At 38.5% G+C, this 13314-nt stretch overlaps 1 protein-coding gene across 2 annotated transcripts in view; it reads right to left on the minus strand.

Annotated features, from left to right (window-relative positions):
• Positions 1–13314, minus strand: part of RBL2 (retinoblastoma-like 2) — a 58170-nt gene that overhangs the window by 9433 nt on the left and 35423 nt on the right. Inside the window, exons 15-21 of one of the 2 annotated variants that reach the window (XM_011946603.1) lie at positions 12464–12733; positions 11978–12258; positions 11714–11890; positions 3444–3515; positions 2684–2789; positions 1903–2105; positions 878–1042 (exon numbers count right to left, since the gene is read on the minus strand). In XM_011946603.1, the coding sequence (XP_011801993.1) occupies positions 878–1042; positions 1903–2105; positions 2684–2789; positions 3444–3515; positions 11714–11890; positions 11978–12258; positions 12464–12733 (1274 nt within the window). Of the gene's footprint in view, positions 1–877; positions 1043–1899; positions 2106–2683; positions 2790–3443; positions 3516–11713; positions 11891–11977; positions 12259–12463; positions 12734–13314 lie in introns of both variants that reach the window. The other variant, XM_011946602.1, reaches the window with a different exon arrangement.

Here is a 13314-nt window from a genome sequence, read left to right on the forward strand (position 1 = left end):
GGCCTCCCAAAGTGCTGGGATTACAGGCTTGAGCCACCGCGCCCGGCCTATTTTTGTATTTTTAATAGAGATGAGGTTTCACCATGTTGACTAGGCTCGTCTTGAACTCCTGACCTCAGGTGATCTGCCCACAGTGGCCTCCCAAAGTGCTGGGATTACAGGTGTAAGCCACCACGCCCAGCCTCTAAGCAACCTTTATCAATACAAATCTCATCATGTAAGGGCCTTCACAATCCAGTTCCACTCGCTAACATAGCATGATACCTGTATTCGAGCTTTGGATCACTGTCTGCCTCAAGGATACTGTTTTCTTCCCCTTACCTGCTTCCTACTGAAGGCCCTTCCATACCTCAGGAGCTCCCTGACTTTTCAACATTAAGGCCTAACTCAAGCTTCCTTCCTCTTCTTAGAATGAGGCGGCTGTTGCCACATACATCTGTGCTAATATGACTATTGCACTGCAATGTCCAAAATGTCAACTTCTCCCCTTAGCCAGAGTCCAGAGGACACTGCCTGTCCCAGAAACAGGCCTTTGGTAAGGAATCCAAAATTTATTTCCCTAACACATATGGAAAATTGTTACAAATGGGATAAACACAAACTTCAGGTTTATAGCAAAATGTTCGAAATGTATAAATAGGAGAGGGGATAAAAAGAAATCCAAATCCTTTACCCTGTTTCCAACTCTAAAATTCCACCCTCAAAAAAGGCAAAAAAAAAAAAACAAATCCTGGGTTTTCCTGCATGGGAACTGACTGATCACTGCTCCCTGGTAGCTCTCATCACTCTAATGAGTGCCTAGGCTTAGCACAAACCCCCTTTCTAGCATCTGAAGCATTTTGGGGTTAGTAAAGGCCAAGATTGATGTTAGGCTCACCTTTGAAGGACTGTTGCTGAAGTAATAGAAAATCTTTTCTCGAGGAGAAAGCATTGTTTCATTTTTATGTGGGGAAATGTAGACAGGATGATTTTGAGACAACTGTATTCGGCGAGGGGAGCCTGTTCTTACAAATGGATAGGGAGAGAGTGGAGGAGCATCCGTCTGTTAAAAAAAAAAAAAATCAGTAATTCTAAGAAATTTATAATAAGGTATTTTTATTGAGAATGATAGAGTGATATATTAGCAATAATTTAACCTAAAGAAAAACATTGTAATAGCAAACCTTAAGTGCTTAGTTTGTGCCAGTTATTATTTTAAGCAATTTTTATACATTATGTCATTTCATCCTTACAACTCCATATGCTAAGAACTAGTTATATTCCCATTTTATATATGAGGAAACAAGGTACGGAGAAAATTTAATGATTTGCAAGGTTACCACTACTGTTAAGTACTAGACAATTTGAACCCATGTAGCCTGTCTCTTGTACTACTATACTTTGTAGGGACTCCAAATACAATCTTATTCTTGTTTAATACTTAACAACAGAACTTATGTTGGTTAGGTAAATTACAGACCTCCTCAGTTTTACTTAATAGAATTATTTGTAAAACTAGGTTATTTATTTATGAGATGGAGTCTCGTTCTGTCGCCCAGGCTGAAGTGCAGTGGCGCAATCTCAGCTCACTGCAACCTCTACCTCCCATGTTCAAACAATTCTCCTGCCTCAGCCCCCAGAGTAGCTAGGATTACACATGTGTTCCACACGCCTGGCTCATTTTTGTATTTTTAGTAGAGACTGAGTTTTATTTACCACGTTGGCCAGGCTGGTCTCGAACTCCTGACCTCAAGTGATCTGGCCGCCTCAGCCTCCCAAAGTGCTGGGATTACAGGTGTTAGCCACCACGCCTGGCCAAAACTAGTTTATATATGGACCAGGCGAACGGTCCATATATAAATCATAAATAATTCCTCAATACTCATGAAAAAAGCATGAAATGATCCCTGTCATACTTACTACATTTGCCTGGGAGTACTTCATGGCAAATGTCTTAATCTGTTTGATGTAGATGCTGTTGTAGAACTGAATGAGGTCTCCCCTCTCTTCTTCTTCCATGTCACTGTTGGCACCTGTGAGGCGAGTAGGTGTGGGAGGAGCACTGCTGGGCTGTGGAACTGGCAAGGTGCTGCTTGACCTCATGACTGGACTGGAGTCTCTACTGGCTGCAGCCAGGAGAACACAGGGTGTCAATACAAAAGCTGCTAGTATAGATTGTTTTAATTTTTAAAAAGTAGGAGAAAGGAAACAGCTACCTGCATTACTTGCTAATAACAGTGAATAGGCACTCTGTTCTTCACACCAAAAAGCAAAGCTCAGCTAGGATTTTAACTTGATATCCCTATGCCATAACCATAGCAAGGGCTTTCTGAGTAGTGTCCATTAATAAGTTATACCAAGTTTTCTAGGACCTAAGCCTTAGGACAAACCAACAGGTAGGGGATGGTATTTCCATAGCATGGCTCCAACTGACATGTCAGACCTTTCTGGAACTCAGGCAAGCAGATTCCTCACTGAAAGCTCTAATTCTCCTGGAGAAAAATGTTATAGAATATGTGCCCCAAAGCTATGGAATGGACAGTTTTGCCACCCAGAATTTGGTTTACTGATCCATTAAACCCTTTGCTTATATACTTTCATAGTTTCTATAGTTATTTCATTTAGTAATGGTTAGTTACTTCAAGTCCTAAAAAGTAAGAAAAGCTCCTAATTTTGTCTTGTAGTTCACAAAGATCCCACTTACTTCTATCTTTGTTTAGTTCTGTTGGAGAATTCTGATGGCTTCTGCTGTCACTGCTGCCGGAATTTCTTCTTTTTCTTTTCCCTTTTATCAAAACACTTCTATACACCTTTAGAGAAACAATGAGAAGGGGATGTAAACTAGTATTTGTTGAGCACACCCTTGGTGATAGGACCTTGACATATGTTACTTTTCACAATATGTGTAGCAATAGTTGTCCTCAGAAGAGGTTAAGAAACATAACAAATTATAACAGATCCAAGATTCAAGGAGAGCCCATCTAGCTTCACATGCCAAGTACTACTTGCAGTACCACGCCGCGGTAACAGCACCCAACCATAAAGTCAAGTCATTCTAAGTCAGATACACAGATCTGGCCAATTTGCCTCTCAGAGACAAATGGTAATAAAAGCAAAGTGGGTTTTAGATTTCCATGTGACATTCTCTTGGTTAAACGTACAGTATGTTTACTAAACCAGAATGGTGACATAGAAACCAAGTAACTTCTTAATTCCTATCTATCTTGTGATTTTTCTGAATTAAGAAGGCAATCAAATATTTAACATTGTTGCCTTCTTAGGAAAAGAGAACTTAATCAACATGTGACATCAAGAATAAAGAAGATTAAAGCAGAAATTTCCCTTAAGTAGAGTCCCAGGTGTTTATCTTGGAAAAAAAGGCCACAGAGTCAACTATGGTTAATTTTTAGTATTCATCACAGACTTTAAGCGTTATTTTCAGCCCATAGAGAAAATGTAGTTACCTGGCTCCGGGCCTGTGGCTGAGTCCTATAACAACGCATAATGTTCTGGAAGGACTTATCTTCTTTTGTGACCTGGCAAACAATAAGAGTGCTCTGAGAGATACAGCCATTTCCACCATATAGTGTGAGGAGCTGTGTGAACCTGCTGCCCAGTAAAAGGGGTGAAAATTATATAAAAGCTATTTAAAGTCTCTGGAAATGGTATTAAAGGCATATAGCAAATGAAGAAACATCGATTCAAGAATATCTATTAAAATTCAATAATAATAATATGTGAATCAAGACTTAGAGGTCGGGTGCGGTGGTTCACACCTGTAATCCCAGCACTTTGGGAGGCCGAGGAGGGTGGATCACTTGAAGTCAGGAGTTCAAGACCAGCCTGGCCATCATGGTGAAACCCAGTATCTACTAAAAATACAAAAATTAGCCAGGCATGGTGGCATGTGCCTGTAATCCCAGCTACTAGGGGGACTGAGACAGGAGAATCACTTGAACCCAGGAGACGGAGGTTGCAGTGAGCTGAGATTGAGCCACTGTACAGTCTAGGTGACAGAGCAAGACTCTGTCTCAAAAAAAAGACTTGAAGTAGAAAATTACTGTAACTGAAATGAAAAATTCACTAGAAGCTAGGGAAAATAGATTTGAAGTAGCAAAAAAAACAAAAGGAAACATGAAGAGATTGTGTGATCTGAGAACAGAGAAAGAATGAAGAAAAATAAACAGCCTCAGAGAAATGTGGCACAGCATTAAGGAAATCAATATAAGTGTAATGGGAGAATCAGGAGAGGAGAGAAAGAAGCAGAAAAAAATGTTCAAAGAAATACTGAAAACTTCCCAAATTTATTAAATGACATATCCAGGACATTCAGTGACTTGCAAGTAGGATAAACTCATCTATAACCAGATATATCATAGTAAAAATGCTCAAAGCTGAAGAAAGGGAAAATATTGAAAGCATCAAGAGAAAAATAACTTTTCAGTTACAGGGAAACCCCAATAAAATAAAATTTGACTTCTAATCAGAAACTACAGAGGCCAAGAGGCAGTGGAATAACATTCATAGTGATGAAAGAAAAAATATTAAGCTAAGAATCCATTACTAAAAAGTTACTCAAGATTTTTATCTGTGAAATATCAATATTCACAATTTTTGCAAGTTATCTTTCAGAAATGAAGGTGAAATAAATGTACTCTCAGATAAACAAAAACAGAATTTGGTGCTAGCAAAACCCCTTACAAGAAATACTACACAAAATTCTTCAAGCCAAAAAAGCAAATGCCCCTGGACAATACTATACATGAAGAAAGCCAAGAGCACTGGTAAAGATAATTATGTAATCATAAATAGAGTATAAATGCAATTTTTTCTTTCTTAACTGATTAAAAAATCAATTGTATAAAATAAATGTATAATGTATCTGTAACATACAAAAATGTAATATATTTGCCAAAACCAGTACAAAGGACGTAGGCAGGAGCAAAGCCATATTGGGCAAAGGAAATTACTCCCGATGGCAACTCACATACACAGGAATGAATAACAGAAATAGAAGTAGGCTGGGTGTAGTGGCTACACCTGTAATCCCAACATTTTGGGAGGCTGAGGCAAGTGAACTGCTTGAGGCCAGGAGTTCGACACCAGCCTGGGCAACATAGCGAAACCCCCTCTTTACAAAAAAATACAAAAATCAGCAGGGCATGGTGGCACATGCCTGCACCCTGTAGGCCCAGCTACATGGGAGGCTGAGGCGGGAAGGATCATTTGAGCCTGGGAGGCAGAGGTTGCAGTGAGTTGAGTTTGCACCACTGCACTCTAGCTTGGGCAACAAAGCGAGACTCTGTCTTAAAAAAGAAAGAAAGAAAACCAGAAATTATTAATAAGGTTACTATAGCAAAAGTTTTAAATACACGCTCACACTCCTTTCCTTTCTGCTACTTTAGAAGTCATAAAATTATATCAATAATTATAACAATGTACTGGTGGAGTTGTACATTTATGGATGTAATATGTGTAACGAAACAGTGAACACTTCTATATCTCACTGGAATTAGTATAATTTGAAGCTGATTTTTGACAAATTAAGGGCAACCACTACACACACACACACACACACACACACACAATGAAAGAAACCTGACATGAAAATGCTACTTTAGAAAATATTGACCCTAATGCAAAAGCAAAGCTGAAAAGGCAAAGGGAAAGACATGAAAACAAAAAGTAAAATGGCAGATATAAATCCAATTATATACATAGTCAAAAGGCAAAAGAAATCCAAATGTATTTTATCTACAGGAGACATTTTAGATTAAAAAAATACAAATACATTCAAAAATGAAAGGATGGAAAGAGATATACAGACAGCAACTGTAAGAAAGTTGGGTGACTGTGTGTGTGTGTCTATATATAACATTATAAATCAGACTTTAGGACAAAAAGTTACTAAAAAGGGACATTCCATAATGATAAAAGGGTCAAGCCATCAGGAATCTATAATAGTTATACACATACTTCATAACACAGCACAAAATACTTGAAGTGAGAAGTGACAGAAGTGAAGGGAAAAGTAGACAGTTCAGCAATAATATTTACAGATTTCAGTACCTCACTTTCAATAATGGAGAGAAGATCTAGGCAGATCAACAAGGAAACAGAACACTTTACTAACAATATAAAACAATTAGACCTAACAGACATCTACGGAACACTCTCCCCAACCTCCACAGAATACACAGTGTTCTCAAATGTACTTTGAAATTCTCTAGGATAGACCATATAGGCTAGGCTATAAAACAATTCTTAATATATTTAAAAGAACTGAAATAAAACAAAGTGTGTTTTCAACCACAATGAAAGTAGAAATCAATAACAAATTTGGAAAACTTACAAGTACGAAGTTAACAACATACTGCTACATAACCAGTAAGTCAAACAGAAGTCAAAAACAGAAATCAGAAAATACTTTTGAAATGAAGACACACTGTACCAACACTCATGCAGCTAAAGCAGTGCATGGAGGAAAATTTATAGTTGTTAATGCTTACATTAAAAATGAAGAAGGGCCAAGGGCAATGGCTCATGCATGTAATCTCAGCACTTTGGAAGGCCGAGGACGGAGGACTGCTTGAGCTCAGGAGTTTGAGACCAGCCTGGGTAACAGCAAAATCTCATCTCGGCAAAAAATTAGCAGAGCATGGTGGTGCACGGCTGTGGTCCCAGCTCAAGAAGCTTAGGGAAGAGGATCACTTAAGCCCTGGAGGAAGGCTGCCGTGAGCACTACACTCCAGCCTAGGCGACAGAGCAAGATGCTGTCTCAGAAAAAATAATAAAAGATATTGAGATATCGGAAAGATATCTTTTAAAAGATACTCAGGTCTACATAAAGGATTTGGGGAAAAAAGACATTAAGAGAAACAGTAAATGAATTACCTAAACATCCATCTTAAAGCAATAGAAAAGAGCAAAAAGTAAGCCTCAAGTAAGCAGAAAGAAGGAAACAGATTATATACTAATGAATAAAGAACACAAAAATAGATAAATGAAACCAAAAAGCTGGTTTTTAAAAGAAAAAGATCAAGAAAATTGACAAACCTTTAGCTAGACCAAGAACAAAAGGGAGGAGACTCAAACTACTACAAAGAGCAGGGCACGGTGGCTCACGCCTGTAATCCCAGCACTTGGGAGGCCAAGGTGGATGGATTGCTTGAGGCCAGGAGTTCGAGACCAGCCTGGGCAACATGGGGAAATTCCATCTCTACTAAAAATACAAAAATTAGCTGGGTGAGGTGGCACAGGCCTGTAGTCCCAGCTACTCAGGAGACTGAGGCACAAGAATTGCTGGAACCCAGGAGGCCAAGGTTTCAGTAAGCCAAGATCATGCCCCTGTATGCCAGCCTGGACAACAGAGTGAGACTCTGTCTCAAAAAACAAAACAAACAAAAAGTACAATCAGAAAAGGAAAAGGACATTACTACTGACCTTAAAGAATAAAAAAGAACAGAAGGAAATATAATTATTTGCCAACAATTTAGCCCAGAGGAAACAGACAAATTCTTAGAAAGACAAACATTATCAAAACTGATTCTAGAAGAAACAGATGATCTCAATAGACCTGTAACAAATAAGAGACGGAATTATTCATCAGTAAACTTCCCACAAGGAAGATCTCAGGTCTCAACAGCTTCGCTGCTGAATTCTACCAAACTTTAAAACATTAATACCAAGAAGCTCATATCCATGGGTCTTTCAGGCAGCTGTAAATTAAAAAAAAAAAAAAAAAACAGGTAAAGGAAAAAAAATAATACCTAAATATAGAAGAGAACACTTCCTACTCAATTCTATGAGACCAGTATAACCCTGATAATAAAACCAGACAAAGCCATAACAAGAAAACTACAGACCAATGCCTCTTATGAATAAGGGTAAAATTCCTTAGGAATCACTGCTCCATGTGAAACTTGAAAAAATAAGTTTTTTAATTGAAAAAAAAATTCCTTAATAAACTGTTAGCAAACCAAACCTAGCAATATATAAAAAGAATTATAGGCTGGGCACCGTGGCTCATGCCTGTAATCCCAGCACTTTGGGAGGCCGAGGCGGGTGGATCACCTGAGGTTGAGAGTTCGAGACCAGCCTGACCAACATGGAGAAACCCCGTCTCTACTGAAAATACAAAATTAGCCCGGGGTGGTGGCACATTAGCCCGGGGTGGTGGCACATGCCTATAATCCCAGCTACCTGGGAGGCTGAGGCAGGAGAATTGCTTGAACCTGGGAGGCAGAGGTTGCCGTGAGCCAAGATTGTGCCACTGCACTCCAGCCTGGGCAACAAGAGCGAAACTCCATCTCAAAAACAAAAAAGAAAAGAATTATAGCAGCCGGGTGCAGTAGCTCACGCCTATACTCCCAACACATTGGGAGGCTGAGGCATGAAGACTGCTTGAGCTTAGGAGTTCGAGACCACCCTGGGCAACGTGGTAGACCCTGTCTACAAAAAAGTTTAAAAATGAGCCAGGCATGGTAGTATATGCCTGTAGTCGCAGCTACTCAGGAGACAAAGATGGGAGGACTGTTTGTAGTGAGCTATGATCTCACCACTGCACTCTAGCCTGGGTAACACAGCGAGACACTGTCTCAAAAAAAGAAAAAAAATAAGAATTATACACCATGACTGAGAGGGATTTACAACAGAAATGCAAGGCTGGTTTAACATAGGAAGATTAATCAGTGTAATATACTATATTGATAGAATAAAAAAAAACAATAAACACACGATCATCTCAATGGACACAGAAAAAGCATTTGACAAAATCTAATGCACTTTCATGATAAAAAACACTCCATGAACTGGGAAAAGAAGGGAACTTCCTCAACTTGATAAAGGGCATCTATGGAAAAAACCGTAATTTAATAGTGAAAAGCTAGATGCTTTCCACCTAAGATCAAGACAAGGATTTCTGCTTTCGACACTTCTGTTCAACTGTACTGGATGGAGGTTGTAGCAAGATAATTAGGAAAGAAAAAGAAATAAAAGGCATCCAGTCTGGACAAGAAGTAAGATTATAAGCAAATTCCATGATTTCCTACATAGTAATCCTAAGGTATCCACTAGAAAACTATTAGAACTAATAAGTTCAGCAAGGCTGCTGGATACTAGATCAATATACAAAAATGTTTTTCTATACACTTGCAATGAACACGTTAACAATGAAACAACTACACTTGGAATAGCATCAATAAGACTAGGAATAAATTTAACAAAAGAATTGCAAACATACTCTGAAAAGTACAAAACATTGTTGAAAAAAAACGGAAGATCTAAATAAATGGAAAAACATTCTGTGTTCATGGATCAGAAGACATAAAATTGTTAAGATGGCAATACTCCCCAAATTGATCTACAGATTCAGTGCAACCCTATCAGAATCCTAGCTGATTCCTTTGTGAAACTGATAATCTGATTCTAAAATTCATTTTTCAAGGGACTCTGAAAATAATCTTGAAAAGAAAAAAAAAGTAGGAGCACTCATATTTTCCAATTTCAAAACTTTATAAGAAAGCAACTCTCTAATCTAGAGAATATGGTATTGCATAAGGATAGACATATAGTCCAATGGAATAGAATTTAGAGTCCAGAAATAAACCCACATGTTGTCAACGGTCAACTAATTTTCAAGGAGGCCACCAAGGCCATTCAGTGAGAAAAAAAAATCTTCTTTTCAATGGTGCTGAGACAACTGCACAGCCGCATAATCAGAATGGAAATGGACTACTACCTCATACCATACACAAATTACTCAAATTTGATCAAATACCTAACTATGAGATAAAACTATAAAAATCAAAAGAAAACACAGGGATAAATCTCAGTGACCTTGGATTTGGCAACAGATTCTTAGGACACCCAAAGTGCAAGTAACAAACCAAAAAACAGGTAACTGGACATCATCAAAATTAAAAACTTTTATGCTTCAAATGACACTACCAAGTAAGTGAAAAGATACACCAAATAGGAGAAAATATTTGCAAATCATACATCTGAGAAGGTAGTTATATCCAAAACAAAGAACTCCAACAACTCAATAGTAACACAATTTAAAAATGGGCAAAGGATTTAAAGATATTTCTCCACATAAGATATACAAATGGCCAGTAAATGAAAAGATGCTTGACATCCTTATTCATCAGGCAAATGAAAATCAAAACCACAATGATATACCACCCAATACCCACTAAGAAGGCTATAATAAAAATAAGTTGGCAAGGATGTGGAGAAACTGGAACTCTTGTGCATTACTGGTAGCAATGTCAAATGGTGCAGCTTCTGTGGAAAACGGTACAGTGGATTCCTCAAAAAAGTTAAACATAGTATCACCATATGACCCTGCAGTTCCACTGCTAGGAATAAACTCAAAAGGGCTGAAAACAGGCACTCAAACAGGTACATGATATACCTGTTCACAACAGCGCTATTCACTATAGCCAACAGGTGGAAACAGCCCAAATATCCATCACTGTATGAGTGGAGAAAAAAATTGTGCCTATCCATACAATGGAATATCATTCAGTCATAAAAAGGAATGAAGTACTGATACATACTGCAACATAGATAAACCTTGAAAATATTATCCTAAGTAAAAGAAGCCATACACAAGAGGTCACTTATTGTACCATTTCTATAAACGATTAAGAACAGATAAATCCATACAGCCAGAATGCCAATTGCTGATTGCCAGGTGCTGTGGGAGGTAGAATGAGGAGAAACTACTTAACAGGAAAGGAGTTTTACTTTGCAGGTATAGAAATGTTCCAGAACTAGATAGAGGTGGTGAGTATACAACCATTGATCACACTTAGTACTGTAAATGTGCTAAATGCTCCTGAATTGTTCAATTTAAAATAGTTAATTTGGCTGGGCCCGGTGGCTCATGCCTGTAATCCCAGCACTTTGGGAGGCCGAGGCGGGCAGATCACCTGAGGTCAGGAGTTTGAGACCTGCCTGGCCAACATGGTGAAATCCCATCTCTACTAAAAATACAAAAATTAGCCAGGCGTGGTGGCACATGGCTGTAATCCCAGCTACTTGGGAGGCTACGACAGGAGAATCGCTTGAACCTGGGAGACAGAGGTTGCAGTGAGCTGAGATGCACCACTGCACTCCAGCCTGGGTGACAAGAGTGAAACAATATCTCAAAAAGCAAACAAACAAAAAAACCCAAAAAAAACCCAGTTACTTTTATGTTATGTGAATTTCTCCTCAATAAGTAATTTAAACAAAGTAAGATAATAAGTGTTAATGAGAAAGTGGAGAAACTAAAATCTTTATTATACTGCCTGTGTAAGTGTAAAATGGTACAGTACTTTGGAAAACAGTCTGGCAATTCCCTAAATGGTTAAAACATAGTTAATGTATGACCCAGCAATCCATTACTAGGTATATACCCTAGAGAAATGAAAATATATGTCTATACAAAAACCCAAACACAAATGCTAATAGCAGTATTATGCATATAGCCAAAAGTAGAAACAACTAAAATATACATTACCTAATAAATGGATAAAAATACTCTCATATAACTATATAATGGAATATTGTTTTAAAATTGTGGTGAGTACTGCACATATCTGTGAATATATTAAGACCCATTTAGTTGTGCATTTTAAATAGATGAATTATACAGCATGTAAATTGTATTTCAAGAAAGCGGTTAAAAAATGTTCTCAGTAATGAAGACCTATATTTGCCTTTACAGTTCAAAAATGGTACTCACCTTTGCCATCACATAAATGGCACACATTAATAATTGGTCCAGATGTCTGTCCATCATAAGTTCAGGACACTGAATTATGGAGAATTCAAAGCAGGTCCAGATTTTTTTCCTCAGTTCATCTGAAATATCTAGTTTGGCACAGAGATCCCGAAGGCGGACAGCTGCTAAATGGTATACCTAGGAGATAAACAAAAACATTTCAAACTTTGTTTAACACTTGTATTTCCCAAGCTCATGCTCTGGTAAGAGTACGTGAAAAATTACCTTTCTAAAGAAAAGTGATAAAGAGCTGGTTTTCCTGGGTCTATTACTACTGCTGGTTACAGACTGGCCTTGCTTCTGCTGTTGGCCACCTGGGGAAATCTGTTGAATGGCCACTTGACCAGGGACTTGCAAAGTTGTTCCTGCCATCTGTTGAGAGCTCAGACTTCCAGCCAGGGCCTGAGCACTGAGGGGCTGGATGGAGCCTGTCACAGCTTGTGCCTGCCCCCCAACATTGACTTGGACAGGGAAGAATGTTATCCCTCCATTTTCATTGGCAATACCTAGTTTGTGACAGAGAAAAAAAGCATGAAGAAAATGTTGATAATAAGAGGTTCTCCGGGCAGAGGTTTACAATTTCTCCTCTCCCAAACAAACCTTCTCTCCCCATCACTCCTCTGTCCCCTATGTCACTCTAGCCAAACCTCGGGTAACTTTTCAATACACGCCACAGAGAATGAACTCAATATCCAACTCTGCCTTCCTTACCTTGCACAGGAATGGTTACTGTTTGCCCATTGTTGGCTGTGACAGTGGCGGTTGCCATGGTGACCAAAGTCTGTCCAGGAACCGGTGTGACAGAAACAGGCTCCCCAGATACATTCTGCACAGGGACGGCATTGACTAGAGGCTGTGGGGGCATGCGCCCAGGTGTCCCTCCATCAGAGGGGCTATCATTCTCAACAAACAGCCGCCTTCTGGTAGTGCTGGCTGGTGGGGAGCTGTATCTATCGTATAATGTGGTTGGAGATGTTATGCCTAGGTTCAAAACAAATCAAACAAAGCATTTCACTCAAGGAGACTCAGATCTGACTTCCATCCAAGCTGTTATGTTCAAAAATAACTACAGTGTTTGAAATACTTCATAATTCATAAAGCAAACAAGAATTACAGAAGTCATCTTACCTATATCCATTAGTAAGTTTTCATTAGTGTTCAGTGAACACAACTGAGAGCAAAATTTTAAAATGGAATTTTTTGTCTTGCAGTGTTCCTTTCTCCACTCCCCCTTTCCCAAATCAGACCCAACTCTGTCTTCCACTACTAAAGAACCTTCATGATTTAAGGAATCACCCTTTTTTTCTGTACTACATTTTTCTATATTTTCTGCCATATTTAGTTTCCACCTACCACTCATGTAAGATGTGATTTTACTACAGAGCCACTACTCGATAAGGGGACATGATTGGTACTATGTAATCTAGGCGCATTCCACCACCAGTTTTATCAATTTTGATCTTTGTCTTTTTCCACATATAAAAATTATTAAAACTCAATAATGTTCTTAAGCAAGGTAGACATGCATGATTTGGATTCAATTAAGCATAATTTATTTTTTT

The sequence above is a fragment of the Colobus angolensis genome, unplaced genomic scaffold (genome assembly GCF_000951035.1).
Source record: "Colobus angolensis palliatus isolate OR3802 unplaced genomic scaffold, Cang.pa_1.0 Scaffold251, whole genome shotgun sequence".
Lineage (NCBI taxonomy): Eukaryota > Metazoa > Chordata > Mammalia > Primates > Cercopithecidae > Colobus > Colobus angolensis.